General features: G+C 46.3%; 1 protein-coding gene across 2 annotated transcripts; it reads right to left on the bottom strand.

The window, feature by feature from the left end:
- Positions 1–391: 391 nt before the first annotated feature.
- Positions 392–27,424, bottom strand: TATDN2 (TatD DNase domain containing 2). 2 transcript variants are annotated; one of them, XM_019428181.2, is made up of 8 exons: positions 26,713–27,421; positions 26,169–26,600; positions 18,205–18,699; positions 9,324–10,202; positions 4,869–4,996; positions 3,151–3,334; positions 2,563–2,731; positions 392–2,382 (listed from the first exon to the last, which is right to left on the bottom strand). In XM_019428181.2, the coding sequence occupies exons 2-7, from the start codon at positions 26,592–26,594 to the stop codon at positions 2,591–2,593; spliced, it is 2,253 nt and encodes a 750-aa protein (XP_019283726.1). In that variant the 5' UTR covers positions 26,595–26,600; positions 26,713–27,421; the 3' UTR covers positions 392–2,382; positions 2,563–2,590. The 2 variants fall into 2 exon arrangements, 1 of the variants encoding a protein (XP_019283726.1); XR_002074775.2 differs by lacking the exon at positions 392–2,382 and adding an exon at positions 2,856–2,953 and having other exon boundaries at positions 2,621–2,731; positions 26,713–27,424.

Here is a 27,424-nt window from a genome sequence, read left to right as displayed (position 1 = left end):
GAATTTCCTCCCAAGTTTGCCCAGAGGCATCAGAGGAGGCCATAGTCCAAAGACTCCCCTCACTACAACAGATCTGTCAACACTACCCTTGTGTACTCCGTTTCTCCTACTGCAGTGCTCCAGGGGGAGAAAGGAAAAGCAAAGATCTGTGTACTGCTAAGCAGCAGTACATCGGAATTCCCAGGCAGTAAAATGGGTTAATGTTCGAGGGCAGCAGAACTCTGAAGAAGGAAGGTACCAGGTATTCTTATTACCAGTTTAATTTTGCAGAGACATAACATGTATACCCGAGAATTTCTCCCCAACTTTGCATTCTCAGGTTACAAGGCTGGACAACAACTTGATTGTTATCACTCTGAGAAGTGTAACCAACCACAGAGGGCACGGGAGCTGGCTAAAGACCCATCACTTTATTTTCAGAAAGAGATGGCCAAAAGGGGCAGGGGGACATACAGAGGCATTCCGGCAGCACAGCAAAAACAATCAAGTCAGCCATCAAGTCAAAAACAATGCCCACCAGCTTTCACCGCCCACACAAGTCATGTTCCACTGTGTAACAGCACAGAAATGATCATCTTAAACCCTAGAGATGAGAGTACATAGCACCTTGTGCTTTACCTTGGCAGGGAGACTGCACAGGCTCAGAGACATCCACTTAGTCATCACTTTTAGCCCTCTAGCACAGGACCACTCTGCTTCCAGCGCAGCGAGTATTGACTGACAGGGCTTGTTGTAAAGGAGGTGTACAGGCTGCAGTTCACTTGCGGGACAACAGAGCGCTCTGAAATACTTAGTCCTCCAAGCAGGACAGCAAGCCCCCGATTCCCCGCGTTGGCAAACTGGAGGCACAGACAATGCCACGCAGCTGAGCCATGGAAGGCCAACAGTGAATCAAGGCCTGCTTCCCAGGCCAGTGACACGTGCACCAGGCCAAGACAGAAACACCAGCTATGAAACGTTAAGTCCATTCCCTTTCAGCTTACGAGGCTCAAATGCACCTTCCAAAAACCCCTAGAGAAATCCAGCATTAAGTGATGGATTTCACGAATTAAGCTACTGGCCTCCAAGAAACAGACAAGGGACTGAAGGTGTCCCGTCTTACTGTGGGAGATTGGGGTAAAGGATCCTTTTGGACAAAGTGCAGAGTGTCCTCACACTTAACCCTCAACCATTAGAACCTTCCAGGGCCTGTAACAGATATACCAGGCAGGGAGCAGAGCACAGCTTAGAACCTGACGACCCAGCCTCTCAAAAGTCAAAGGAGAGGCGCTCACTTCCAACATGGGAGAAAGGACACAGATGAGGCAAAGGCAAGGGAGAGAGAGCCCTGGGAGGGGACTGAAAGGCAGAGACACCAGGCCTGTTTGTTCGGCATAAGCAACACCATCGCTTCTCAGCCTTTTGGCTAAGATCATGTGTGGCAAAAGCAACACCATGGCTGAGCAGCCCCAACAGAGTTCTGAAGAATTAAACTGGTTTACCTCTCAACCCAGGTGGGGCACATAAGGGGCTGTTACATGGGATGAAACAGAAGTATTCTTGGTCCAGTGTTCCAGGAGAATGGGGCAAAAATGGAGCAACAGGCAGGTGGGACGTCCCAACAGCAGACTAGCAGGTCGCATCTGCTACAAACTGAACCCTTACCAGATGAACACAACCGAGCTGTAGCCCTGGGGGCATCGGTAAGCAGAAACACCTTCTCAGGGGTCCTCTTCCTCCCAAAGGCCTCCTCCTGGAGTCCCCCAGTCTGTCCATATCCCCATTGGCCAGGACTTCCCCCGGACAGTGAGCGTCCCCCGCCCCTCCAGACCGATGGCAGAAGAACCAGTGAGACGAGCAGCCAAGGTCTTCCACTCATGCTGAAGCAGAGCTGAGGCAGCAGCGGGGACAGCCGAACCGAAGCATTATCCAGGGAAAGAAGGGGAGGACTTCTCGGTTGGAGGACCATAAACTTCCGAGACAAGGCTCCAGTTAACGTCCCCCAGAGGAGGTTTCCCACTTGGGAGTTCATCTTTATATCGGAGACCCAGGAGCTGAGTTACACACACACGTGCTCAGACGAGTAGGAGAGGGTCTGTGAAGACTGCTCAAAGTCGCAGGCTGCAGAGCACCAGGACTTGGAGTGGCGAACTCGCTGCGCCCTCCTCTCAGCCCCTTCCTGCGTCACTGACTGCCCCGGGAGGTAGACCCTACCCGTGCCTTGCTTCACGCTGCTCCCCACCCCACCCCCCGGCCGGAAGTAGAGCTTTAGGACGGGGCTTCGAGGCAAACATCCTGTCCTGGTTTCCTCCGTTCCAAGGGGCTCTCTTCAGACACATCCCTGACCTGGGACATACAGGCAGAGAGCAAACCAGCCCATCTTCTGTCAGGCCACTGGTTGTCCTGGAGGGGTGGGGAGAGAAAAGGAAGAAGGTCCCAAACCAAGTTCACTCAAGACAGATCAGGCTAAATGCTCACCCTATGTTCTACATTCTCTCCAGTAAGAAGATGCAGAGAAACCAATTTTTGTCCTGATTTTTAAAAAACATGTAACATGATCTTGATGACCTTTTCTAGTCTGACCTTTTTCTCCTGACTGCACCCTCTCTGCTTAAAGATTGTAGAGGCGGCTGGTGTTCTCACGCAGGATGGCCAAGGTGTGGGAGAGCGGCTGATCTTTGACCCTCGCAATCTCTCGGACCGTATGCAAGGCCAGGCCTGGGTGGGCATACTGGCAGAGGCTTTTCGGAACCTGGAAGACATCAAGCATTCAGAACATCACTGTGCCTTCTGTGCACAGTCATTACACAGATCCCCCTCCCCGTCCCTTCCCCAGCAAGGACCTCTTTGGGGCTGCCCTGTAGAGACCCCTTTACCTGCAGGTGCAGGGAGAGTCCTAGTCATGGGGGGCTCTGGGTGAGCAGGGTCCCACGCTTCCTTGGACTACCCTCTACAGGGTAGGGCTTTGCACTGCCTGGAAGAGAGTGGTTACCCTTCAGCTTCTCAGCCCCCTAGACTTTTGGTTCTGCAGAGCAACAACAAGGAGACATCTACACAGCCAAGGGTGAAACCTGGAAGTCACTGGGGCTCTGGGCCTGCCAACCTTGCAAAGGTGACCGCCCCCCTCCCCCCCCACACCCGCCTCAACTCAGCCTGATGACCCACCCCTACCTGTCGGGGCAGGAAGTAGGGAGCGTCCGTTTCCACAATGATTCTCTCCAGGGGGATCTGCTTCAGAGCTTCCCGGGCCTCCCAGGCCGAGGAGTAAGTCAGGACTGCTGTGAAGCCCACAGACATGTTGGGGAAGTGCTTCAGCAGAGGCTCGATGACTGGGTAGCTGCCAGTGAAGCAGTGCCTGGTGGGGGGGAGGGTAGGGTTTCCAGATCAGGGCCCCTCTCACAGCCCCCTTTGCAATAGCCCCCAACTGCCCCCAAGACACAGTGGCCCCTTCAAATGATTTTGTGTGGACAAATTCCCAGAAACACAAAGATTTCATCCAAGAGAAGGACTCCACAGTAGCCAGACGGGAACACCATGGTTCCAACACGGTAAGACCCAAGGTGACTCTCAGCGATCAAAGCTCAGCAGTTAGCCCATCACTGCGCCCAATCCCACGCAGCCACTCGAAGTGGCCACCACAGGGAATATCCAGCAGCAATATAGGGACAGGGTGTGCTTATAACACGAGAAGAGAAGCAGACTTAAAACCTGTGGCCCCTCCAAGATTACAGTTACAATAGGTAAAAAACTATGTCTGCAGCCAAATGAACTGGAAGCAAACAAAAAAATGAAGATATCAGAGAGTGGGACTACAGGTCAATTTTCTCTGAATGTGTTATCCATTCATGTTCTTAAGCCACTGTTATATTGTTAACCAATCGGAAAATTCAGGGCTTCTTCCAGCCACAACACCTCGCTGAGCCGTCTTGGCCCTGGTTTACCTGTCCCCCATTAGACTTCCTTCAAAGCCATCCCCAAACAAAGCCATGAGAAGCCAACCCACCCACCCAAAAGGGCTGAGGGATGGTGCCTCATCTCTGGTGTGTGCTACAACAATCAGAGAGGTCGTCCTCTCCGCTTGGGCACCTGAAAGGCGGCGGTCTAGCCTGATAATCCACTGCCTTCTGCTGCCTGTCAACACCTGGTTTGGGTTCTAGGCTCCGTTTTTTCAGTTAACCCATCTCACCCATCTTGAAAGAGCCAGCCCAGGCAATACCTCCTGGCCCCTTTCTAGCAAAGCTAAGCTAACAGCCCCTCTTCTGGCTCCCACAGCACCTTATGCCCGACTCAGCCCTACTCTCTGCGGGAAGTCACTTGCCAGCCTCCACAGCTGCTCCCAGGGACCCCGAGCCAAATGCCTAGGACAGGTAGGCATTGATCTCCCAGGTAGGAGATCAAGAGTTTACCACACTGAGCCCCTAGATACAATTCAGATTAAATGCATCGTGAAATTCAATGGCTAGAAAATGAACTTTCAAATTCAAAAAAGGAAAGAATTTCTTTTTTGGTGCCCTGGAATGATCTCTATTTGCTAAGTCACTGGACAACACAGTGATCTCTCCCCAGATCAAGGGCCTTCATCTCTGAGAGCTCAGACTCCACTGTAGCCTGCCACCAGGGACCGGGGTCACGAAAGCCCCTTTGTTGCTCAGAGGTGATTTAGGATATTAGTTCAAACCATATGAAATTGCCATTGTGTAAGTGAAAAATGGTCAAATATCAGAAATCTCACATGATTGAATCTAATACTTCATCTTTAGAAGGGATACTATGTCACAAAGACCTGATAGGATCATCCTCTCCTCAGTGAGTTTTCCTTTTTCCAACTAATATCCTACACAGAAAGAAGTGTTCCTCTCATTTGCCCACCGAAGCTCCAGCCTTCTAACCTATGGATCTTGTAGTCTGAGGGCACAAATTTTTTCATGATGTTCAGCAGATCTTCGTCAGCTTCTCGGCAGTGGATCACCAAGGGCTTCTTCAGAGATACGGCCAGCTGCAGCTGTCTCTCAAACACCTGGGAGAAGGCACAGGGACACCTGTGGGTCAGAGCCACTCCAGAAGCCTGTTACCTCCACAACACCCAGAGCAGTGAGCACCTCCATCGTCCCCAATTCTGCAGACTACATAATGTATTATAATAACAGCTAACGCTTACTGGGTGCTGACTCACAGGTAGAGCTCAGAGCTCTTTAGGTGTATTCCTGTGATTCTCGCAAGCACCCTAAGGTAAGGTACTATTGTTGGCCCGTCATGCAGTTGAAGAAGAGGAGGTTCCAAGAGAGGGCAAGGGATCCGCAGCTGGAAGCTGGAGCACCACAATCCACATCTGAACCCTGGCACTCCACAGAGCAACCACCATGCAATGCTTATGTGGGGTTGCAGGGGCAGGGCAGGGCTCAGGGACATCAAGTTAAATGTCCTTCCCCTCACCGTACCCATCTCTACGCCTACCCCCAAGAGGTAATCCCCTTCCACGCAAGTTCCAAAGTTGTACGTGCACACACACACACACACACACACACACACCCGCACAATGTGTGGATCTCAAAAGGTGCTCAAGTATTTGAAAAAATAAACTACCTATTTTCTCCAACTCACTTTCTTTACTCAACCAAAATCAGATATCCTTCTAGGTGAATACCTACTGATACACTACCTTTCATTTTTTTAACCTTTAAAAAACAACAACAAACTCTAGCCACTTTTAAATCACTAGTAAAATACACATATTGTTAAGAATTTAAATAAAAAAGGGGCTAGAACTTATCCTTTCCTCTAACAAGTTCAGCTTTAGAACACAAGTATTAATTCATTACAAACAAATGACCTCATCTAAAACAATGTTTCCATGAGTTTTTTTTTTAACAGTGGAACAGAATTCATGTTTGCATTTTTAACATCAAATAAACTACTATTGGTAATTTGCGTCCTGTAATATTCACTTGAGAATGACATCTTCAAGTCCAATGCTTGGGCTTCCTCTTCTAACAGTGACAGTGAACCAATACCAATTCTGATGTCATTCTTGTTTAACCTGTGTTTTCAACAAAAGGAAAATGACCACAGACACCAAAATCTTAGAATGCTTGGTAGAGTCTTCAAAGACGGTCTAGCCCTGTATCTACAGCTCGCTGGATCCCCTCCCCAACACAGCTGCCCTCCTTGGGTCCCTCCAGAAGCCGGAGGTCACAAGAGATTCAATTTCCAAGGCTTAATTCCTGCTTCTAAAAAATTGTTCATAATGGCAAACTATAGCCTTAGGGTAGAATACTACAAAGCTGTTATAAAAAGCCTATTTTTTTCAAAATATATTTGAAACCAGAACCTTTTCAGAAGTGGAAAAAACATTCAAAACTAATTTTTGTTTCCTAACTTCTTTTTTAAAAAGCATGGACATATGATTCTATGACAGGTTCTTGTTAGACATGCCATTTGTTCCTTGCAATTCTACAAGGGACAATTATACTAAAAATACAACATTTTGTAAAACATCCAAATTTCAAAAACAGGCAGATGGGAGAAGACATGTTAGAAGGCAGGACCCTGTGGCTGGGTTGGAGCTACCTAGAGCATTTGTCATCACCAGGAATCCAGCTGACAAACACCAGTAGGGAATCAAGCGGGGGGAAGCTACTGACCCAGCATAATTACTCTTCTTCTGCCTGTACGAGCTCTGGTTCTCCCACGGATCCATTATTTCCAGGAATTCCTGAGTCAATCAGTCTCTCCTAGGGGTGGCCCAGGCAGCTCTTGCATACTCAATTCCCCAGTAATTAATTTCAGTCAAACACAACTAGAGGCAAAAACCGCCTGGATCAGACAGCCCAGGTAGGGAAGGCCAGTCCACTCTCCCTGTCTTTTGAAACCAGATACCAAGAGATTCTGATAGTCATGCTAGCTGATGTGTGCAACTCATACTTGAACTATCCAGGAACTAACTCTTAGGAGTCAATAGGCAGTTAAATCTACGAACACACAGATAAGCAAGGAAAAAGTTAACAGTGGTTCACTCTGAGTAGCAGGGTAACTATTGAATTTTCCCCCAATTCTTTTGCTTTCCTCTGTTTCCCAATCCTTCCAGAAAATACTAGGTAACAGAAACCAAGCTCTAATAACCAACCAGAGCTGGCACCCTATCACTTAGCCAGATACGGTTTCTTCCATCAGCTTATCTTCTTCCCTTCATAAGGTAAAATATTCATCAAGAACTTGTCAACCACTCTGCTTTTAGGTAAATCCAACTCCGTGCAGACATCCACCTATTGTAGCTGTTAGGTCCCACCACTTCTCACTTTGGTGCCTGAGTGTAGATTTACATCAAGAACAAGGCATCCACTTCCTCCATCCAGCCTGGTGGTCGTCAGTGTTCTACAGAAATATTTTATCTTCCCCTCCCGCTGCCAGCTAGGTGTTTCCTCTGAATCGCCATTTTCCAGTCATGAGTCCCCTCTCACCAAGCCAGATGATATCCACAGGATTTTATCACCCTCTGCTACACCTTCAAGATGTCTGTTGCGCGGCACGCCCTATGGGCCTCTACGTGCAGATCTGATACCATAATAACTTTTTTTTTTAATGTTTATTTATTTTTGAGAGACAGAGAGACAGAGCATGAGCAGGAGAGAGGCAGAGAGAGGGAGACACAGAATCCAAAGCAGGCTCCAGGCCCTGAGTTGTCAGCACAGAGCCTGACACTGGGCTCAAACTCACAAACCGTGAGATCATGACCTGAGCTGAAGGTGGACACTCAACCAACTGAGCTACGCAGGTGCCCCGTTACCATAATAACTTAATAAAGGGAAAAGTTACTGTGAAATACTTAGTACGTTTCTTGGCACATAGTAGGCATTCAATCAACCCCAGCTATACAATTAAACACAATACTCTTCTTCCTTCCAGTTGCCTTAGTGCATACATTTCTCAACTGTTCCTCTTTCCATACCACACCTGCATTGAGCCAGGGAAACAAACCAGGAAAGCTGAATATTAATATTCCTCACTTTCTTAAAAATCTGTTTTCTGTGTCTTCAGATTTAGCTATTCTTCCATTCACTTTGGACTAGTTTATGACTGCCACAAGCCAGGAACTGCAAGCTTTCTAGTATTAGCGAAAAGAACTGTGGACACGCAAGAGGTTTGTGTAAGACAAACCTAATTCTGAACACAAACACTATTTACACTAGAAACTCACTAAAGTAAAAAATTGAAAACATTTGCACAAATAAAATCCCACCTGTCTGAAAATTAGATCAAGTCAAAATCACCCTGTTCCAAATTTAGTAACCGTAGCAGGTCCTAGAAAACTCATCTTAAAGAGATCCTTTGGGAGCATCTGAGCATCTGAAATCGTTTCTTATGTAAATTAACTCTTAAGCCTTGCACGCAAGTTGGTTGCCATGGACAACTGTATTCAAATTGGAATCTCTCTCCTAAAGGTGTATAAAGGTCTGGAGTCCTTCAGCAGAAGAGTACCACACCTTCTCTAAACTTTCTCTTTGGTCAAGGGAAAACTAAGAAACCTCTGACTCTACAAGATTCCCTCTCTTAACTCACACCGTTAACCACAGATGCAAGCATCAATGGGGCACAGTATCAGTGCATGGCAGAGGTTGACCGAGCCGGGCAGGGGACAATGCTAAAGGGAAAGCTGGCTTGCTAAACTCTGCCCAGGCTGGCATCCACGAGCCCTCTCACCAAGGCCTGGAACGTACTGGGCATGCAGACCCAGCCTACCAGGCATCATCAGCACGAAGACAGCACACAACAAATTCTACAACAAATGCAACCTGGCAGTGTGAGCAGTGACAACGTGGGAGGGTCTTTCCTCTTGTCCTGCTCCTTCCCAAATCAGAAACTTCCACTGAAATACTCGAACCACCCTTCCTCTGGCAAATGTCTGTGCTCAAAACAATACTTGGACAGGGGCAAGTACTAAGATGGGTAATAGTCGTCATCTCTGGCAGGATGGGAAATTCTCTTTACATGTTTTTGTATTTTCAAAATATTCTGCTACTAACATACTTAACTTTAGAATCAGATTAAAAATATAGTTTGAACAAAATTGGTTGCCTCCCAAAAAGAGTAACAAATGTCTTGCCATATATATATATCATGCCATAAGATGTCACAGAGTACCTATCCCCCTCTCCTACACAATCAAGTGTAAAGAAATAGTTGGTGAATCATGTGACAAGTAACATCTTGAGGGTCTGGACAAGAGCCATCACATTTTTAGGGGCTCTGAATTCTCTAGATACGAGAGCAGAGAAAGCTTTACTGTTGGGTTTCAACAACTGACAGAGGAAATAAAACTGTGAGCAAACTAAGGAGACCCTCATTACCTTGTGCTGTTCTGGGACAGGCGTTGTGCACTTATACGAGTAATCCAAGCCCATTTCCCCAAATGCCACAGCCTTGGGGTGCCTTAAGGCTTGCAAAAGATTTCTTTCTTGACTCTCACTGTAGTAACGTGCAAAATGAGGATGACAGCCAAAGGCCCCCCAAACCAGATCCTCTTTCAAGAGCTCCTCCCACAGGCAATCAGTCAGTGTCCGAGGATCACAGAAGTCAGAGATGCAGCCCTGAAATTCCTTAGGGAAGGAGCTGCTATAAATTTTTCTGAACTTGGTAAAGGACCCTTTGAAAGACAACTTGGAATACAGCATGTCCAGGTGACAGTGGGTATCGATGAAACCCTCTTCTAGGCCTGACCCCCGATGGCTCCTTGGCAGGGAGCCGGATGCGTGGCCTCCGCAGGGACGTGGTGCCATCTCCTCCTGGAGTGCTCTTTTCTCCTTCACCTCTTCTTCCGAGCTTCTGGAGAAATGAAATGAACGGGAGTTCTGGGATGTGCCTTCCTCTGTTGCCTCCTGGTCTCTGGAAGTATTCTGGGAAGTTGCTGCAGAGTTAGGGGGACAATCACTCAGGAGGCCCCGGTTGCTCCGCCCTGCCTGCAGCGTGTCACTGCCGGCGCCCACAGAGGGGTAGCTGCAAGGCTTGGGGCTGCTGGTCCAATAGCTGGCGTAGTCACACCACGGACTACTGTACAAATGAGCTGGGTACATGACATAGTCAGTGGGGAAGGCAGAAGGCTCTGGAACTGTGGAGGGTTTCAGTGAGCCGGGCTCCTCCTGAGAGAATCGGACTGTGGAGACTTCGTCTACATCAGACCAGTCACTTCCTGAAGAGGTGCGCTCTATCACCACCTCCCTTTCTTTAGGCTGCAGAAAAGAAAACAAACAACGGGTGAGCCCTCCTGTGTGAATGAAGACAGCCTCTCACACTCTGTCATCACAGAACATAAACTCTGGCTTGTCTTTCTGGCCACAGTGAAGGCCTTGCATTGGCTTACTTTCTGCCTGGTTTCCTTGTAATTTCCAGAATGTGAGCCAGGTTACAGCTATAACCAGTCATATCAGGTTCAGGAAAACAACTGTGACCACAGTCTTAGAATAACATCCCTAAAGGGGATGCTATTCCTGCACTCCCTTTCTGAATGATCCCTTTGGAGAAAATCTGCTCTCTAGAACACCTGGTGTGCTGGGGATTTTAGAGAAAAGCAGCACCCAGCAGGTCTCATCTCTAACGTGTCTCCAATACATTCCAAATGCAAACTGCACAGTCAAGGTGGTTTTAAGATGTGTCTGCAAATGCTTTTAACACTACTCCCCATGGAGAGGTGGGGTTTGTGACCCCTCCCTTCCCCTCAAACCTAAGGCAACCTAGTGACTCACAGGAGAACACTCAGGAGAGCACAGCAGGAGGGACACTGGACAACTTCCAAGGCTAGGTCAGAACAGCCTTACAGCTTCCCCTCTGTTCTGACAGCTTGCTCCTCCCAGGGAAGCCAGCCACCATAGAAGAGGCCAGAACACCGAGACCATACGCTAGAGAGGTCCCATGTAGGTGCCAGCATCAACTGCCAGCCACATGAGCAAGCACCTTGCCCGTCCAGCCCTGATGAACTTTCGGAATGCAGGCCTCCCAAGAACTGCATCAGAAGCACATGACAGACCACCACCTCCACCCCCAAGCAAGACCTGCCTTGTCCAGACCTTTCTGAATTCCTCACTCACAAAACTGAGAGCAAAGTAAAACATTTAGTTTCAGCCACTACATGGCAATGGTTAAGTGGATCACATTACATTAAATCAATTTAGCTTTGCCTAAAACAGAAGTCCCGAAGGTCAGGAATTTTTGGTTTCTTCACTCATATCTTCCAAACACTTACAACAGTGCCTAGCATACCGTGCTCACAAATATTTGATGAATTAATCTGTAGAATAAATGGGGCAATGGTTCCTGAACTTAGCTTCATATTGGAACCAACTGGGGGCTTTTTAAGGCTACCCCACCCTAAGAGATTTTAATTCAACAGGGTCCCAAAGAATCCGTATTTAATTCTCCATGTCACTTTTATACAAATCAGGTTTGAGAAATACAGTAAACACATAGATCTCAACTCATGCAAAAAAGACTGTTCCTCCTCTTGCACTGTTGGTGGGAATGCAAATTGGTGCAGCCGCTCTGGAAAGCAGTGTGGAGGTTCCTCAGAAAATTAAAAATAGACCTACCTTATGACCCAGCAATAGCACTGCTAGGAATTTATCCAAGGGATACAGGAGTACTGATGCATAGGGGCACCTGTACCCCAATGTTTATAGCGGCACTCTCAACAATAGCCAAATTATGGAAAGAGCCTAAATGTCCATCAACTGATGAATGGATAAAGAAATTGTGGTTTATATACACAATGGAATACTACGTGGCAATGAGAAAAAATGAAATATGGCCTTTTGTAGCAACATGGATGGAACTGGAGAGTGTGATGCTAAGTGAAATAAGCCATACAGAGAAAGACAGATACCATATGGTTTCACTCTTATGTGGATCCTGAGAAACATAACAGAAACCCATGGGGGAGGGGAAGGAAAAAAAAAAAAAAAAGAGGTTAGAGTGGGAGAGAGCCAAAGCATTAGAGACTGTTAAAAACTGAGAACAAACTGAGGGTTGATGGGGGGTGGGAGGGAGGGCAGGGTGGGTGATGGGTATTGAGGAGGGCACCTTTTGGGATGAGCACTGGGTGTTGTATGGAAACCAATTTGACAGTAAATTTCATATATTAAAAAATAAAAAAATAAAAAAAAAAAAAAAAAAAAAAAAGACTGTTCCTAGTTTCTTTTAGTTAACGAAGCCATCTATACCCTCCAGGACCAGTCAGCTTGAGCAGCAAAACACACTTTACAAAGTGTTTTCCTAAAAATACTTGTATAAGCAAATACAAATCACATAACAAAAAATTTATTCTAAAGAAGCCTGATGAATAAATTGATTACTTCCTTAAAATGGAAAAGAAATCTTTTTTTGTTTCTACTGAGGATACTAACCTTCCATACCTCTACCCATACTCCAAAAGGAAACAAAATGGTCACATTTTACTGGTCACAAAAATGTTAATGAATTATAAACTTCCCATAGGATACTTTCCCACTTTAGATTTTCTTCTTGCTACTCCTTTCCTGAGTAACAGAAATATCCAAACAAGAACCTTTTCTAGGGGTGCCTGGGTTGCTCAGTCAGTTAAGCGTCTGGCTTCCACTCAGGTTACAATCTCACAGTTCGTAAGTTCGAGCCCTGCATCAGGCTCTGTGCTGACAGTTCAGAGCATGGAGCCTGCTTCAGATTCTGCGTCTTCCTTTCTCTCCGCCCCTCCCCTGCTCATGCTCTGTCTCTGTCTCTCTCCCTCTCAAAAATAAACAAACATTAAAAAAAAATCTTTTTAAAAAAATAATATTTTCTAAGATACAAGATAACCTAAATTGCAGCACATTTAACATTTAATCTGAACTCCTGAAGGTGGGTGACAGGCAACTGGGTGATTTGTTACACTAGTCTATTTACTTTGAATATGCTTGAAATTTCCCATAAAAGGTTTTTCAGGGGCGTCTGACTGGCTCAGTCAGTGGAGTGTGTGACTCTTGATGTCAGGGTTGCAAGTTCAAGCTCCACATTGGACACAGAGTTTACTTTAAAAAAAAAAAAAAAAAAGTTTTCTACAAGTTAATCTCTAAGGGAGAATAATCCTTCAAAAACCATCTTACTTATGGTGGAAATTTCCACCAACGTAGACAATAAAAACTTGCAGTCTTGCTACAGCTGGACAAGTTTGTTTTTTTTTTTTCCTTTTTTCCACTAAGACACACTAGAATCATTACTTTTGTATATGTGCATTTGAAAGTTAAAACCATTCTCAGATGCAATTAACATCTTTGCAATCCAGCTCTTTAAAGTTATTCTGCCATTTCTTTAAATAACTAATCTGATTAAAATTACAAAAAGCACCTGAACAGAAGGTAAGGTTTTATCCCTGAAGATAACCCCTCAGAAAGGGGGCATTTTATATGCTAGTTCTTACAAAGTCTCCTGTATTGCAAGATGTACGTTCTTTTATGTGAGGAGGACAAATGACCCCAAACGGACCTCAACCAAGCTAATGTTGGATGCTTATAGGAAGGTTCCCTAAATTCATTTCTTAAAAATAGACGGGTGGGGTTAGGCAAAGAGATGTACCAGATTTAATAATCATTTCTGGAGGATATGACCTCACAGTTTGCCCAACGTCATTTTCAACAAACCTTTTAAAGAGCACTTTTTTTTTATTTTTTTATTTATTTTTTTAAATTTTTTAACGTTTACTTATTATTGAGAGAGAGACACATGGAGCATGAGCAGGGAAGGGGCAGACAGAGGGGGAGACACAGAATTTGAAGCAGGCTCCAGGCTCCAAGCTGTCAGCATGGAGCCCGACGCAGGGCTCGGACTCACAAACTGTGAGATCATGACCTGAGCCGAAGTCGGTCACTCAACCAACTGAGCCACCCAGGGGCCCCGCACTTTTTGTTTTTTAAATATCACTCTTGGGACACCTGGGTGGCTCAGTCGGTTGGGCGTCCGACTTCAGCTCAGGTCATGATCTTGCTGTCTGTGAGTTCGAGCCCCGCATCGGGCTCTGTGCTAACAACTCAGAGCCTGGAGCCTGCTTCAGATTTTGTGTCTCCCTCTTTCTCTGTCCCTCCCCCGCTTACACTCTGTCTCTCTCTCTCAGAAATAAACATTAAAATTTTTTTTAATTATCACTCTTAAAAAGCAGTATGGTAAATGACTGCACATAAAGAGACACTGGAAAAATACTTGAGGAGCACCTGGGTGGCTCAGTCAGTTAAGCATCTGACTTTGGCTCAGGTCATGATCTCTCAGTTCACGAGTTCAAGCCCCGCATCAGGCTTTGTGAGGACAGCTCATAGCCTGGAGCCTGCTTCAGATTCTGTGTCTCCCTTCTATCTGACCCTCCCCCCCAAAAAAATAAAAACATTCAAACAAACAAACAAACAAACATCAATGCCCATCTCAGACCTCCTGAGTCAGATTTTCCATTCTTATTATCAGGGAAGTTCAGGAAATCACACTACTTGACTCAAAAAGTAACTCCAGTGACAGCAAAGACCATGTCAAAGACATGTGCAAAGGTTCAATAAAATTTAATGAAATGAGTGAGTGGGAAAAATGGCAGAGTGGGGAAAATATATGAATTTGAAAATGCAAGTGTAACTACAAATACATACCATAAACAGACTTATGATTATGTGATCTAAGTTCCTGAAAGGCTTAGTCAAGTTGGCCAAGAAAAGGTTTTTGCGTTTTCTTAAGAAAATGGAAGGTTACCTATATTGAAGATTGCCTTAGGTTCACACAAATATGGTAAAATTTAAAGTTACATTTACTGAGGTCCTACTATATACTTAGTCACTGAGCAAAGCGTTTTCATTTATCAGTTCAGCAAACTGTGACCCATAAGCCAAATCCAATGCACTCCCTGTTGGTGTAAACAAAGTTTTACTGAACAGTCAGGCCTGTGCACTTAAATACCATCTCTGTTTTCATGCTTCTACAGCAAAACTGAATAGTTCCAATGCAGGCCACATAGTTCACAACACCTAAGATATGACCTGACCCTTTACAAAATAAGTCTGCTGATCCTTTTGTTTAACCATGATAAGATTTCAAGAACTGTGACTTTTACACAGATGAAACTGGGGCTCAAAGAGTTTAAGCGGCTTTCTCATGATCACAGTTCAGGTGGCCAAGGTATGACCCCTTATTACCTGATCCCAACACTCAGTGCTTACCTACCATTTCATGCCTCCTCCAAATGCATACTTAACAAAGACAATCTAAATGCCCTGCCTGACAAATAGAAGTCTGGGTAAGTTTGGAAAGTTCATCCATACAAAGGAATTTCAGGTGGCCCAACAAGATCATGATCAACATCAGACAGGAAACGCAGCCATTATATAGTTAGTAGAAAAAGTAGGTTATAAAACATATTGTTCTTGAGATTTCCAGTTAAATACAGCACATGTGGTTTTTGTCCTTCCTGCCAAAAAACCCTTTGAAAATTATAGGAAATGACTTGAAAAGACATAAACCTACAAAGAGAAAGCATATAGAATAAACAGCAAAGCTAATTACACAAAAATCAGCCGCTAGAAAGCAGACAGATGAACAGTTATCAGATAAGCAGATCAGAGACAGCCAAAACCTAAGCCTGTAGTGAGAAAAACCCAGGGTGAGCCACAGTACAGGACCCCCAAAAGACTCAGTTGGAAGTATTCGACCTCTGAAAATGAAGGTAAAGCTAGAGATGAAAACAGGAGAATGAGCTGGAATCTGTGATGTTAGGTCCCTAGATCCCTCCTCTCATCCTGTGCAGGTGGGTCCGCCCTTTCTCCACCCAGCAAAAGACTAAGGTTCATACTTGGAAAAGTTGAGCCAAGGAGATTATGGAATAATCAGGGACAATGGACACACAATCAAGGGTGAGGGACCATCGCACGTTAGACAGTTGACAACCCAGGTACCTCCCTCACCCTGACTCCCAGAACCGCAGCAGCCAGATGTATATCTCCTAGGTGGAGAAACAGAGCATTTCCCTTGGGGGACACTGAGCAGCCTGTGAACAGCAAGCCACAGATCCAGTTGGGACCCCCACAAAATTACCCAATGTCATCACTCTACGTTGAAGCCAGCACTTAGGACTTCCAATCATCTTTTGAAAGCTCCATCTTTAAATATGAACAGACAGCCAACACATCCCAGGAGAGCTCTACCACAAAAGATAGAAACCAAAATACTTGGAAAAAAATGAGAAGGAAACTCAGTGAAAAAATAGTGCAGAAAGCAGAAGAAAACTCAAAACAAACCTATAATATTCTCAAAGAGACAAGGCATGATAATCTCAAACAATAATAGGATGCTCTAAAAAAGGAATACTCAAAACATTAAACTAGTGTTCCTAGAAATTAAGTATGTCAGGGGCGCCTGAGTGGCTCAGTCGGTTGTGTCCAACTTCAGCTCAGGTCATGATCTCATGGCTCCTGAGTTTGAGCCCCACATCGGGCTCTATGCTGACAGCTCAGAGTCTGGAGTCTGCTTTGGATTCTGTGTCTCCCTCTCTCTCTGCCCTTCCCTGCTCACACTCTGTCGCTCTGTCTCTCTCTCTCTCTCTCAACAATAAACATCTATAAATTTTTAAAAAACCAAGACATTAAGTATGTCAAAAATGGGGGGGGGGGGGGCGGGCAGTAAGTATTATATACACCTACCTTAATTACTCACAAAGAAAGCAAAAATGAAAGGAAACAGGAAAAGGGGGAATTCTAAGGCAACAACTAAGGCAAGTACAGGGAAGAAGAAAACAGATTACTTATTTTGACAGTATTGAGGAGAATTTTATGGCACTAGCAGTTTGGGGATGAATTAGTGACAGGTATGAAGAAAACTAAAGGGAAAAAACAAGGCAGTGATGCTCTCAAAGGAAGATAAACTTTTTATAAGAATGTAATCAGGGGCGCCCAGGTGGCTCAGGTCATGATCTCACGGTTTTTGGGTTCAAGCCCTGCATCGGGCTCTGTGCTGATAGCTCAGAGTCGGAAACCTGCTTCAGATTCTCTGTTTCCCTCTCTCTGCCCCTCCCCCACTCACACTCTGCCTCTCTCAAAAATAATAAAACAAAACAAAAAATGTAATCAGAGTATATTAGATAATTCGGGCTAGGAACATGGGAATAACAAATCTTCAATAGATTTAGCCAGAAATTGTATGACAACAACACAGGGAGCTGCAAGGAGAAGAGGTAACAGGTTCATGAGTGTGGTGCTGCCAAAGTTAGCGCAGCAAACTAAATTCTCGTCTTCTGCATAGCACGTCCATAGATGTCTACAACTAGAAAATCAATACACAGTGCAAGATCACTGAGAAATATTGAGATACTAGAAGAAAGAGTTAAAGAGATTCAAGGAGCTGCTACTCAAGAGACGTAAGTAAAGGATAAGTAGAGATGGGTACAACAGAGGAATACTTTTCCCCCCAATTATAAACTGTGTTAAAAATTGCTAGTGTCCCTCCAATACCATTCTTTCCTTCAAGAGCAATAAAGGTGATCTGGGTGTAAATCTCCCAGATGAAAGTTAATTTTCCAGAGTCTCTTGCAGCTAGGCATTGGCCAGGATTCTAGATTCGTGTCAATAAATAAAAGCAGAAATGATGTGGACAACTTCTGAGCCAAGTTCTTAAAAGAGAGGGAGTGTACTTTCCTCTGCTCTTCTCCCCTTCCTACTGGCTAGAATGTCAATGTAATGTACTCAGGGTCCCTTCAGAGTAGCCAACTCAGATCACAGACGGAAACTGAGCTGAGGGAACAGGGCATCAAGACAGAGGGCACCAGTGTCCCTGAAACTACGAAGCCATTCTTCTGAAGCCAAGTTTCTATTTTCTTTAAGCCATTATCCATTTTGTTAGGGCAGGCACACACATCCTAACAAACATAAAGTCTACATTTAAAAAAAAAAAAAAAGGTTGGGGGATGCCTAGCTGGCTCAGTTGGTGGAGCATACAACTCCTGCTCTCAGGGTTGTGAGTTTGAGCCCCAAGTTTGGTGCAGCGATTACTTAAAAATAAAATCTTAAAGAAAGAAAACTCAGCACTGTATTGAGACTTCTTAGAAACTCTGAAAGTATTTTAGAAGAGAATCATCAATTCGTCCTGGAATCCTGGGTAAGTCAAGTGCTGCTTTTAACGAAGAACACCTAGGATCAAACTACAAAGGCCAAATAACATAAAATCAAGAGAACTAAAAACCTAACACTTGGTGTAAGCTCAACTCACCTTCTGGCTTTCTAAATGAGAGTCAGAGTCATCCAAAAACTCCAGAGGTGGAGAATGCTTGTCAATGACTGTCCTTCGGTCACCAGGTGTCTCCTCGCTGGGTTTCTCCTGAGGGTCTATCACCACTCTCCTGTCGCAGAAGCTGGTCCTCTCCAGCACAGCCTTTTCCTCCTCTGCTCTTACCTCTGGGGCTGACTCTTTCCCTTTCTGAGGAGGAGACACAGTGGCACTCCTGGCTGGCCCTTCTCCACGGCTGGGACGCTCCCTTGTGTTTGGTGTGGCCCTAGTGGAAGCCTCTCCCTTCCTTTTTGGCATCGACTTTCCCAAGATGCCCTGGATAGCCTTCAAGTAGATCATTGTAGAGCCTTGGTCTCGAAACCTATCCCTCTTCCTTTTCTGGACCTTGTTTGGTTCCTCAATTGTGTCATTCTGACCCTCAGCTTCGGCTGCAAATTCAGAGTTTGTGGAGTTACGAGAACTATCTTTCGAATCAACCTGGAAGGGGGAAAAAAAAAAATCACAGATCATGAAAGGGTTGTCCCAAGGGCGATTTCATATAGCAAGGACTCAGCAAATCATAAATCAGTGGTGGCTGCACCAATCATAGGCAAAGTGACAGTGGCTAAGACAAAGATTCTCTCCTGGAGGTGGTTTCCATCCCAACCTATTGAGAAGTACCACTGTAAAAGGGCCTGAATTGCTGCCATTTCTTACTATTCACTTTCTACTGCTCATTAGATCATACGCTCATACTGTAGGGGGCAGGAATGAACTGAGAGATAAACACTCTAAAAACACTAGAATGTAAGTTCCTTAAGGCCAAGGACTACCACCAAACACTTCAGAACACACATACACAAAAGAGAACCCCAAAATTTCAGCAATAAAAGGGTCAATTAACCCAATCCCACATCTAAGAGTCCAAGAGACCTAAGGACCCAGGGAGCAATAGACTCCAATCTCCCAAGTCCTGAGGGCAGGGTGCAAGCCTTATTGAAATTCTCTACAAACTCCTTCCCCCAAATCAAAACCTTGGTGCTGGGAGGTGTCTCGTCTCCCAGAGAATGCACCAGGGTCAGTCCAGAGACTATAACTACCCCCGACCTCAAATCTCCTCAGAGACACAGGTCAAGTCTCAGTCCCTTCTTTCCTTCCCCTCAGCACTCACTCATTCCAGGAGCTACACTATTTGTTCTCAATGTTAATTTACTGTGAAATACATCCAATCTAATCCCAGCCTGGGGTAAGAACACTCAACACATCTTCCTCTAGAATCATCTCAAAAGCAATGAAGTCCAAACCTTCCCAGCCAGGACCTAGACTGACCATTATCCCAAGGCCTTCTATAGTCCCTACAACTTGTTCTAATTCATTTGCATTAAATTCCTTCAAGTATATAGACAGAGAGAGAACGCCACACTAAGGTCGCTGATACTTTTTCTCTACTGTCCATCAGGAAGCAAGTGGTTACATAAAGAGGTTTACCCTGTTATTTTACACACTTCTCATATTATTTGAACTCTTTCCAGGAAGCACATATCATCTTTGGTTGTTGTCTGTTTTTTTTTAAGGCTTTTGAAATATATAAATCTAGACACTAACAGGGCATGCTATTTTTTTACTAGCAGTACTCAAATTGTTGGCATCTACTAGCTTTGACGAAATGGACAGGAAAGGTGGTTTTTACTTTCATTTTGAACCTCTGAATTTTCTAACATGGTAAACACTTTTTTTTAATTGTCTACGGGGATTATCTGGGAAAGGAGATTATAAACCATTTTTTTTGGTACCTTTCCTTATTTGAGAAAATCTAACAAATATTAAAAATGAACTTGGAGGTTCCCTGGGCTTGCCTTACAGGGCACAGCCACAACTTCCCAGCCTGCTTCTCCACCGCCCGCATCTCTACCACCAACCACCTGCCAGCCTCCAGCATTCCCGTCACACCCTCTTATATACCTTTATAGGCAAATCTAATCTCCTTTGCTTGGAATACCCTTGCCTTAGTATTCATTTCACATTTCACAAACTACTATTCATCCTGGAAGGCTCCAAATCCCTTCTTTGACTTCTCTACCTCTCCCTGGGCCATGAGCTACCCCTCTCCTCACCCTCCAACCCCTGGCCGAGGGCAGGTGTAGGACAGCACGGAAAGACAAGGTCGACAGCAAACAGAGGAGCGCCTGTACTGTCTGATGGGTCACAGCTCCTCATCTCAAACCAATTGCCACCACTTGGAAGTACAGATCCAGAGTTAAAGATTCTGGTTTTCCAAGTAAAACAAGAAATCTCAAATTTAACTCATTTTTTCATCCAGTCAGCAATTTTTTGTTGAGCACTTACTATATGCTGGCAGGCACGCTTCTGGATCTGGGGGTTTAGCATTCAATAAAGCATACCAAAACACCTGCTTACTGCACCTTACATTCTAGTTGGTGAGCAAAGGGAAAACCAGAATAAAGGCAATATATATGTTAGAGAGTGAAAAGTGCCAGAGAGAAAAATAACACAGGAAAAGGGAGTAGAAAGTAGGGAAGGAGAAGAAGGTCCCTCAAGTCCCCAGTTCAAGGCAGAGGTCTGGACAGGAGGCATATATTTTTAATGTGCAATTTCCAAAATTTTGAGTACTTTGAGGACCCAGCAGGCCGCATTCAGCTTATGGACCACCATTTTGCCCATCCTGGTAAAGAAAACCAGGACTATCCTTGTGGGAGAAAAAAAGTGTTAGAATTCAAATAACATACCTTGTGTTACCTTGTGACTTACAATTCAGAGATGCCACAGCTGTCATCCCTCTTGTACAGAGAGGGAAACTGCCATATGCCTTGTAAGTGGCAGAACTAGGAGGCAAACTCAAGTACCCCCTAATATCCTGGAAACCAAAGGAGAATGGCAAAAATATGAAAATTGAGAAATAGCAGCAAAGGCTGAGATGTCAAAGGCCGTGAGGACCCGAAATGGATCCAGGTTACCGAAGACTTTCAGAATAGGAGGCTATAAAGTTAAAGATTAGGCAGAAAGTTCAAGAGAAAAGGCCAACAACCTGGCTCCTTAAAGGAGAGATTTCATTTTTCCTGGCAGCATGGCTTGGTGAATTATCCATCTCTGAAGGTGGGGCAAAGACTCAGTGGAGATGCTGTTCCAGCCCTAGTCCTCACCCACCTGCACAACTGCCAACAGTTCTTACCCAGTTCCTGCCTAATCCCTCCCATCCTTTCTCTAGAGTGCGCCAGAGGAGTTCTAAAATCTGGCAACCTCACACCTCTGCTTAATTTTTTCTTAACGTTTATTTATTTTTGAGAGGGAGAGAGACAGAGTGCGAGCAGGGGAGGGGCAGAGAGAGAGGGAGACACAGAATCTGAAGGAGGCTCCAGGCTCTGAGCTGTCAGCACAGAGCCTGATGTGGGACTCGAACTCATGGACCACGAGATCATGACTTGAGCTGAAGTCGGACGCTTAACTGACTGAGCCACCCAGGTGCCCCATCACGCCTCTGCTTAAAACCCTTCGTGCTGCACTTGCCCACAGGATACATCCCCACCTCCCGAGCATGACATCGGAAGCCATTCACAGGCTCAACCCCAAGCTTCTTTTCCAGCATCATCTCCCAGCTTTCTCCACACACCCAAATGCCCGGGAATGAAGAAAGGTGCTGGAGCAAATGCAAGCGAGGGCACCTCTTCCGTGAGGACTTTCTCGATGGTTAGTCATTCATCCCTCTGACTCTCAGTACTTTAAATACCCCTGTTACAGCACTCCACACAATGCTCAGTGATGAATGATTTTTCAGTGCTTCAACCACGGCCTTATTCTTCGCACCTCCAAGCGCTAGCACGGACTACCACCCGAGCACTGGACATCTGCTGGGTGAATATGCAGGAACCACGATCACACAGGAAAGCTCTGTCATTCGAGAGCCAACATACACAATGGCTTCCTATGTCTGGGCTGTGCCACCCTGCAGAGAGCTCCTCAAGGGGAGGATCTTGCCCTCCTCATCTCTCCATCCCTCATTCTAACACTGGGCCAGGACAGAGCAGGTGCTCCAGAGGGCCGCACTGGAAAGAACACAGGCTTTGAAGTCCCACAGATCTGGGACTACAGCACAGCTTCACCACATACAAGTATACGGCCTTGGTCAAGTTACTTAACATTTCTGAGCCTCTTTTCCCAGAGCCTACACATACTAGGTGCTCAAACATTTGTTAATCGATATGTAAATATTTGTTAACTGACATGTAAAGATATTACTCCCTATTTCACAAGCCTCTCAAGATTATATGAGAGCTTATGGGTCAAACATTGAAAATCATATTTGATAAAGGTCTATCACATCATAAATGCTCAATTTTTTCCCTTCCAGTCTTCCTTCCCTACGTTGAAAGTAGAAATTTAGGTAGGTCATACTAAAGACTAAAGGCCAGGTAGGTGAAGGTGTTCACAACAGATAAATTTAACTCTTACTCTAAGAGTAAACGAAGATCTTCAGCCACCATTAGAATTTGAGAAAACTTCTCCAACAACTGTCCTAGATAGAGGTAATAAGGAATAAATATTAAGAGGCTGGGCCAGCAGGCATCTAGTGATTCCAAATTGCCTAGTCTAGCCATGGTCTGAATGGGTCCCCCCAAAATTCCTTTGGTGAACTCTAACCTCAAGGTCATGGTACTAGGTGGGTCATTTGGGAAGTGATTAGGTCATGAAAGTGGAGGCCTCATGAATGTGATTAGCGCTCTCATCTAAGAGGCCCCAAGAGAGCTTCCCTGTCCCCTCTGCCATGTGAAGACAGAAGGAGAAATCTGCAACCCAGAAAAGGGCCCTCACGCAACCATGCTGACCCCTTGATCTCAGACTCCAGCCTCCAGAACAGTAAGAAATAATTTTCCACTGTTTACAAGCTACCCAGTCTGCGGCATTGTTATTGCAGCCAGAAAAGACTCAAGCAAGCATCTTCCCCTGTGAATATCCTGTGACCTGGCTGAGACCTCAGTCTGAAACTAGGGAGGAGACAGATGATGCGGGACCCACACACAAAGCCAAGGGTGTACCCCAAAGTTTACAGAGCAAATGAAGAAGAACAGGCGGATAAGTGGGTAGAAAGTAAGAGTAAGGGGACCTTAGAAGGACCTGAGGGGGGAACATGCCATTTTTTGTGAGTGCCGCTGGGCTGTGCTTGCTGACGGGACTTAGGACTTACGACTTACTAGACAAACAAGCTGGACGTGGCTGCAGAGCAAGAGGGGCAGAGATGCAGACTGAGAGGAAACTAAGAAAGGCATTTTGTATTTCATCCAGATGAGGCCAGTACCACACCTTGTTTTCAAACTAGCAAGCACTATAGGAACAACCCTTAGCAGGGCTAGAGAGGAAGAATTAGGATTAACAGTATCAACATGCTCATGTTCTATCCTCACGGAACATGAGTGACCTTTCAAAGATGCTAATCTGCCTTCCCCGTGTACAGAGTTCTATAGAACTCTCTAATGGCTTAGAACAAAATCCAAACTCCCTTGGCTACTAAAGCCCTGCTGCAACCTGCCCCCACCTCGCTCGCTAGCCTCCATCCTGGGCTCACTCATATGCTCCACGCACCACATCGCGAGGCAGTCTCGTGACTTCTCAAGCCTCCCCCCAAAACATGTGCTCCTGAGAAGCCATCTCACGGCTCCACAATCCAGCAGAGTGCTTGGTACTCAGGAACCCTCAAGAGCTTATGGACTGAAGGCAAAGCACTAACCTCACAACTTCTGAGACAGGACCGGACTACTCATGACTCTGCAGCTAACCATTAAATTGCTTTTGGCATAAGAAGGCCCTTAGGTCTAAATGAGATACAGATGGGTCCATGATAGACTTACACCCACCTGGATCAGAGGCTATATCTTCAAATCTTGGTTCCTGGTCTGCAGGACAGCCTGAGCCAGGAATACAGCACCCCTGAAAGACCAACCAAAGATTCCCGCCCCTCTTGAAGGGCTTCATTCTATCTCTAATTGTCACCAAAGTAAAACTTAATCAATTGACATTATTTTATGCTGTGCCCAAATCAAGTGAATCATGTCAAGGATTAATGGCAAGATTAAATTATACGGGCCAAGACTGATATTCACCTGATTTACATTTGAATCATATTCAATATGTATTCTTATGCCAAAGACGTAAGAATCTGAAATCACAAAAACAAAAAAATCCACGTGCCATACAAGAGTCGTGTGAGGTGCACAGTGAGAACACCCGGCCCACTTCACCTAAGAGATCCACAGGATCAACAGCCAACGACAGCCTAATTTCTCAGTTCCATGTAATTTAACCAGTGAGCCAAAGTTCATAGATCAATCCACTTTCCTCATTGCCTTTTATTTCTTTTGTAAGATCACTTTATCGGAAGGCAGCTCATCTCACCCAACTATGACTTTTCTTCCACTCCTCCATATACACAACTCCTCACCTTCTAAGGTCCAGAGCTGCAAAACCAGAATGCAAACTCTTAAGAGGGCGGTGACGTCCGTTTTGTTCCTGGAGAATCTCAAGCAACTAGAGCACTGCCTGTGACAATCTAGGCCCTCGATAAATATTTGTTCCAAACCTGACTGGAAAAGTGGATGAAGCTCATGGTAGAGCCGGTGACATTAGCTAGTACTCACCCTCTCCACTGGGGAAACAGCAGACCATGAGAGATGAATTACATTTGCTTCTACTTCTCACAGACTCATGTTCAACGTTCCCTCACCACCACCACCTCCCTCTCAAAAGCAAAAGGCTGAGAAAATTTTATCCATCTTTTTTTAAGTTAATATAAAATGAAGGGGTGGATGAAATCTACCTCCTCTGAGAAATCCTCCTGCATGTTCCTAATGGGGAACTAAATATTTAAGCTCCAAAACAGATGCTACCCTACCCACCAAGCAAAATCCCAAGGTGCTAGAAACCGTTAACTCTGGTGAAAAGCCACACCAAGAACCAAGTTCTTTTTTTAATTTTTTTTATTTTTTTATTTATTTTTTTTTTTTAATTTTTTTTTTCAACGTTTTTTATTTTATTTTTGGGACAGAGAGAGACAGAGCATGAACGGGGGAGGGGGCAGAGAGAGAGGGAGACACAGAATCGGAAACAGGCTCCAGGCTCCGAGCCATCAGCCCAGAGCCTGACGCGGGGCTCGAACTCACAGACCGCGAGATCGTGACCTGGCTGAAGTCGGAACGCTTAACCGACTGCGCCACCCAGGTGCCCCAATTTTTTTTTATTTTTTAAATGTTTATTTTTGAGTGGGCAGTGGGGGGGACACCACAAGTGGGGGAAGGGAAGAGAGGGAGGGATACAAAGAATTCAAGCCAGCTCCAGGCTCTGAGCTGTTAGCACAGAGCCCAATGCAGGGCTCAAGCTAAAGACTGTGAGATCATGACCTGAGGCGAAGTCAGCCTCCCAACCAGCTGAGCAACGCAGGCGGCCCAAGAACCAAATTTTGATTCTTAGTTCTGTGACTCAGAAAGGTTCAAATTACAAGGGCACCATTCCTTACATTTACAACTGACATAAACACAGCGGTGTCTCTTGAACTTGCCATGCCCCTTCTAATGCAGTAATCCTTCAACCTAAACTGCACATTACAGTTACTTGAGGAGCATTTAAAAATCTGGAAACCCAGACCACACCCTAGCCCAATTAAATGAGAATGAGAAACAGGCACAAGCACCTTAAAGCTTTTCCAAATAGTTTTGAAGCGCTGCCAAGTTTGAAAACTACCTCTCTATGGCACTTTAGCCTGCCCCCTCCCCCCCCCCCCCCGCCCCCCCCCCCCCCCCCCCCCCCCCGCTCCGACCAACTGCTGGGTGTTCGGAGTTTGCGTAGACCTCTGGGAAGACCCCAGAGGTCTTTAAAGACATGACCCTTCTTAGTTTCCTGCCACCAATATCTCAAGCCACGTGCAAGGGCTTCACCGACTGCAAGACTTCCCAGTCACCTACCTTAAGGCTGCAGGCTTCCTCCTCTAGAGAAGCCATTTCTTCCGGAGAGGGGTTGGCAGAGCGAAGAGGGGATCCTCTGGACGATGACAGGAATCCCCGTGTGCTCCGAATCAGGCAGCCTTTGGGGGCAGCCCCGCCCACACCTGGGCCAGAGGAATGCGAGGAGGAGGAAGAGGAGGAGGAGGAGGAAGAATTTCTGCGGCAGGATGAGCCCCAGGGCAACCCCGGGGTGCAGGCCACATCGTCCTCCTTCTGGGCTTTCAGGCGCTTGGGGCTGCTGGTGCCTCCTGAACGCGACGCAGAGCTAGGAGCTGACCGGCTGGAGGGGGCCACATCACCGGGCTCCCTGAGGCAGCTGCGCTTGCGGGGACACCCTTCCGAAGTGCTGCTCCAGTGGTACTTGACCTTGCGCCGCTCCGACGCCATGGGCACCTGCAAAGTAAAGAGGGGGCCTGTATTCCAACACCACCCCTCCGCAGACCCCCGCCATCCCAGGGCCCCCTGGAGGAGGGCAAGCCAGGTCAGAGCCAGGGGCCTCACTGACCTTTCCCCGTTCTTTCCACTGCCCATCACAGTTCTCAAGGTTTCGGAGATACCAACGCGCTTCTACTGTTCGCGATTCCAAAGCGCTTCGCCTTAGTCAAAACGATCCAAGATTTACTAAGGGCGTCGGTTTGGTTTCCAAACCCCACAACGTGCTTCCGCGATCGCCAAGCGCTTCAGTTTGCACAGCGCTACTAGGGAGATGTCAAAGCGCTTCCGGGATTACAAAGCGCTACGATTTAGTTTGCAGTACAGAGCCCTTCCGAGATGTCAAAGCGCTTCAAAAGACTACAAGGCGCTTTAGGGTCCACACATGGCTACCAGACCCTCAGCCTTTGGGGGTTGGGGGGGGGGGGGGGGCGCGTGGTCCAGAGGCCCGGAATGCCGAGGGCGGGCCGCAGGGCAGGGCCAGACCCGGCGCGCAGCCCGCCCTGCTCCCGCGGCCCCGCCGACCAGCCCGGGGCCCTAGGGGCCCGAGCCGCCCCTCAGGAGGCAGCGGTGCGGCGCTCGGCCGCCACGAGACACCCTCCGGCTCGCCCGGTGACCCCCTGCCGCCGCAGCCCAGACGCCGCCCCCGCCGCCCCCACGGCCGGAACGTCCCACCCCGACCGCCCGCTCGCCTCCCGCCCCAGTCTTGCAGCCCGCTCCCGGCCTCCGCCCGAGCTCCGGCCACACCGGCCTCCGCTGCGCCCGCCTCCCGGAACGAGCCCTGC

The sequence above is a fragment of the Panthera pardus genome, unplaced genomic scaffold (genome assembly GCF_024362965.1).
Source record: "Panthera pardus isolate Hobbes unplaced genomic scaffold, ASM2436296v1 HiC_scaffold_8, whole genome shotgun sequence".
In the NCBI taxonomy this organism is placed as follows: domain Eukaryota; kingdom Metazoa; phylum Chordata; class Mammalia; order Carnivora; family Felidae; genus Panthera; species Panthera pardus.
This window is presented reverse-complemented; position numbering and strand designations above follow the sequence as displayed.

Excerpts from the sequence above, each read along its gene's own strand:
- TATDN2 (XM_019428181.2), bottom strand. The coding sequence starts at position 26,594 with ATGGCGTCGGAGCGGCGCAAGGTCAAGTACCACTGGAGCAGCACTTCG. Across the intron at positions 4,997-9,323 it reads CTGTCCCAGAACAGCACAAG|GTGTTTGAGAGACAGCTGCA; the intron begins GTAATGAGGGTC and ends GCCTTCTCCCAG. Across the intron at positions 2,732-3,150 it reads CCTACTTCCTGCCCCGACAG|GTTCCGAAAAGCCTCTGCCA; the intron begins GTAGGGGTGGGT and ends GATGTCTTCCAG.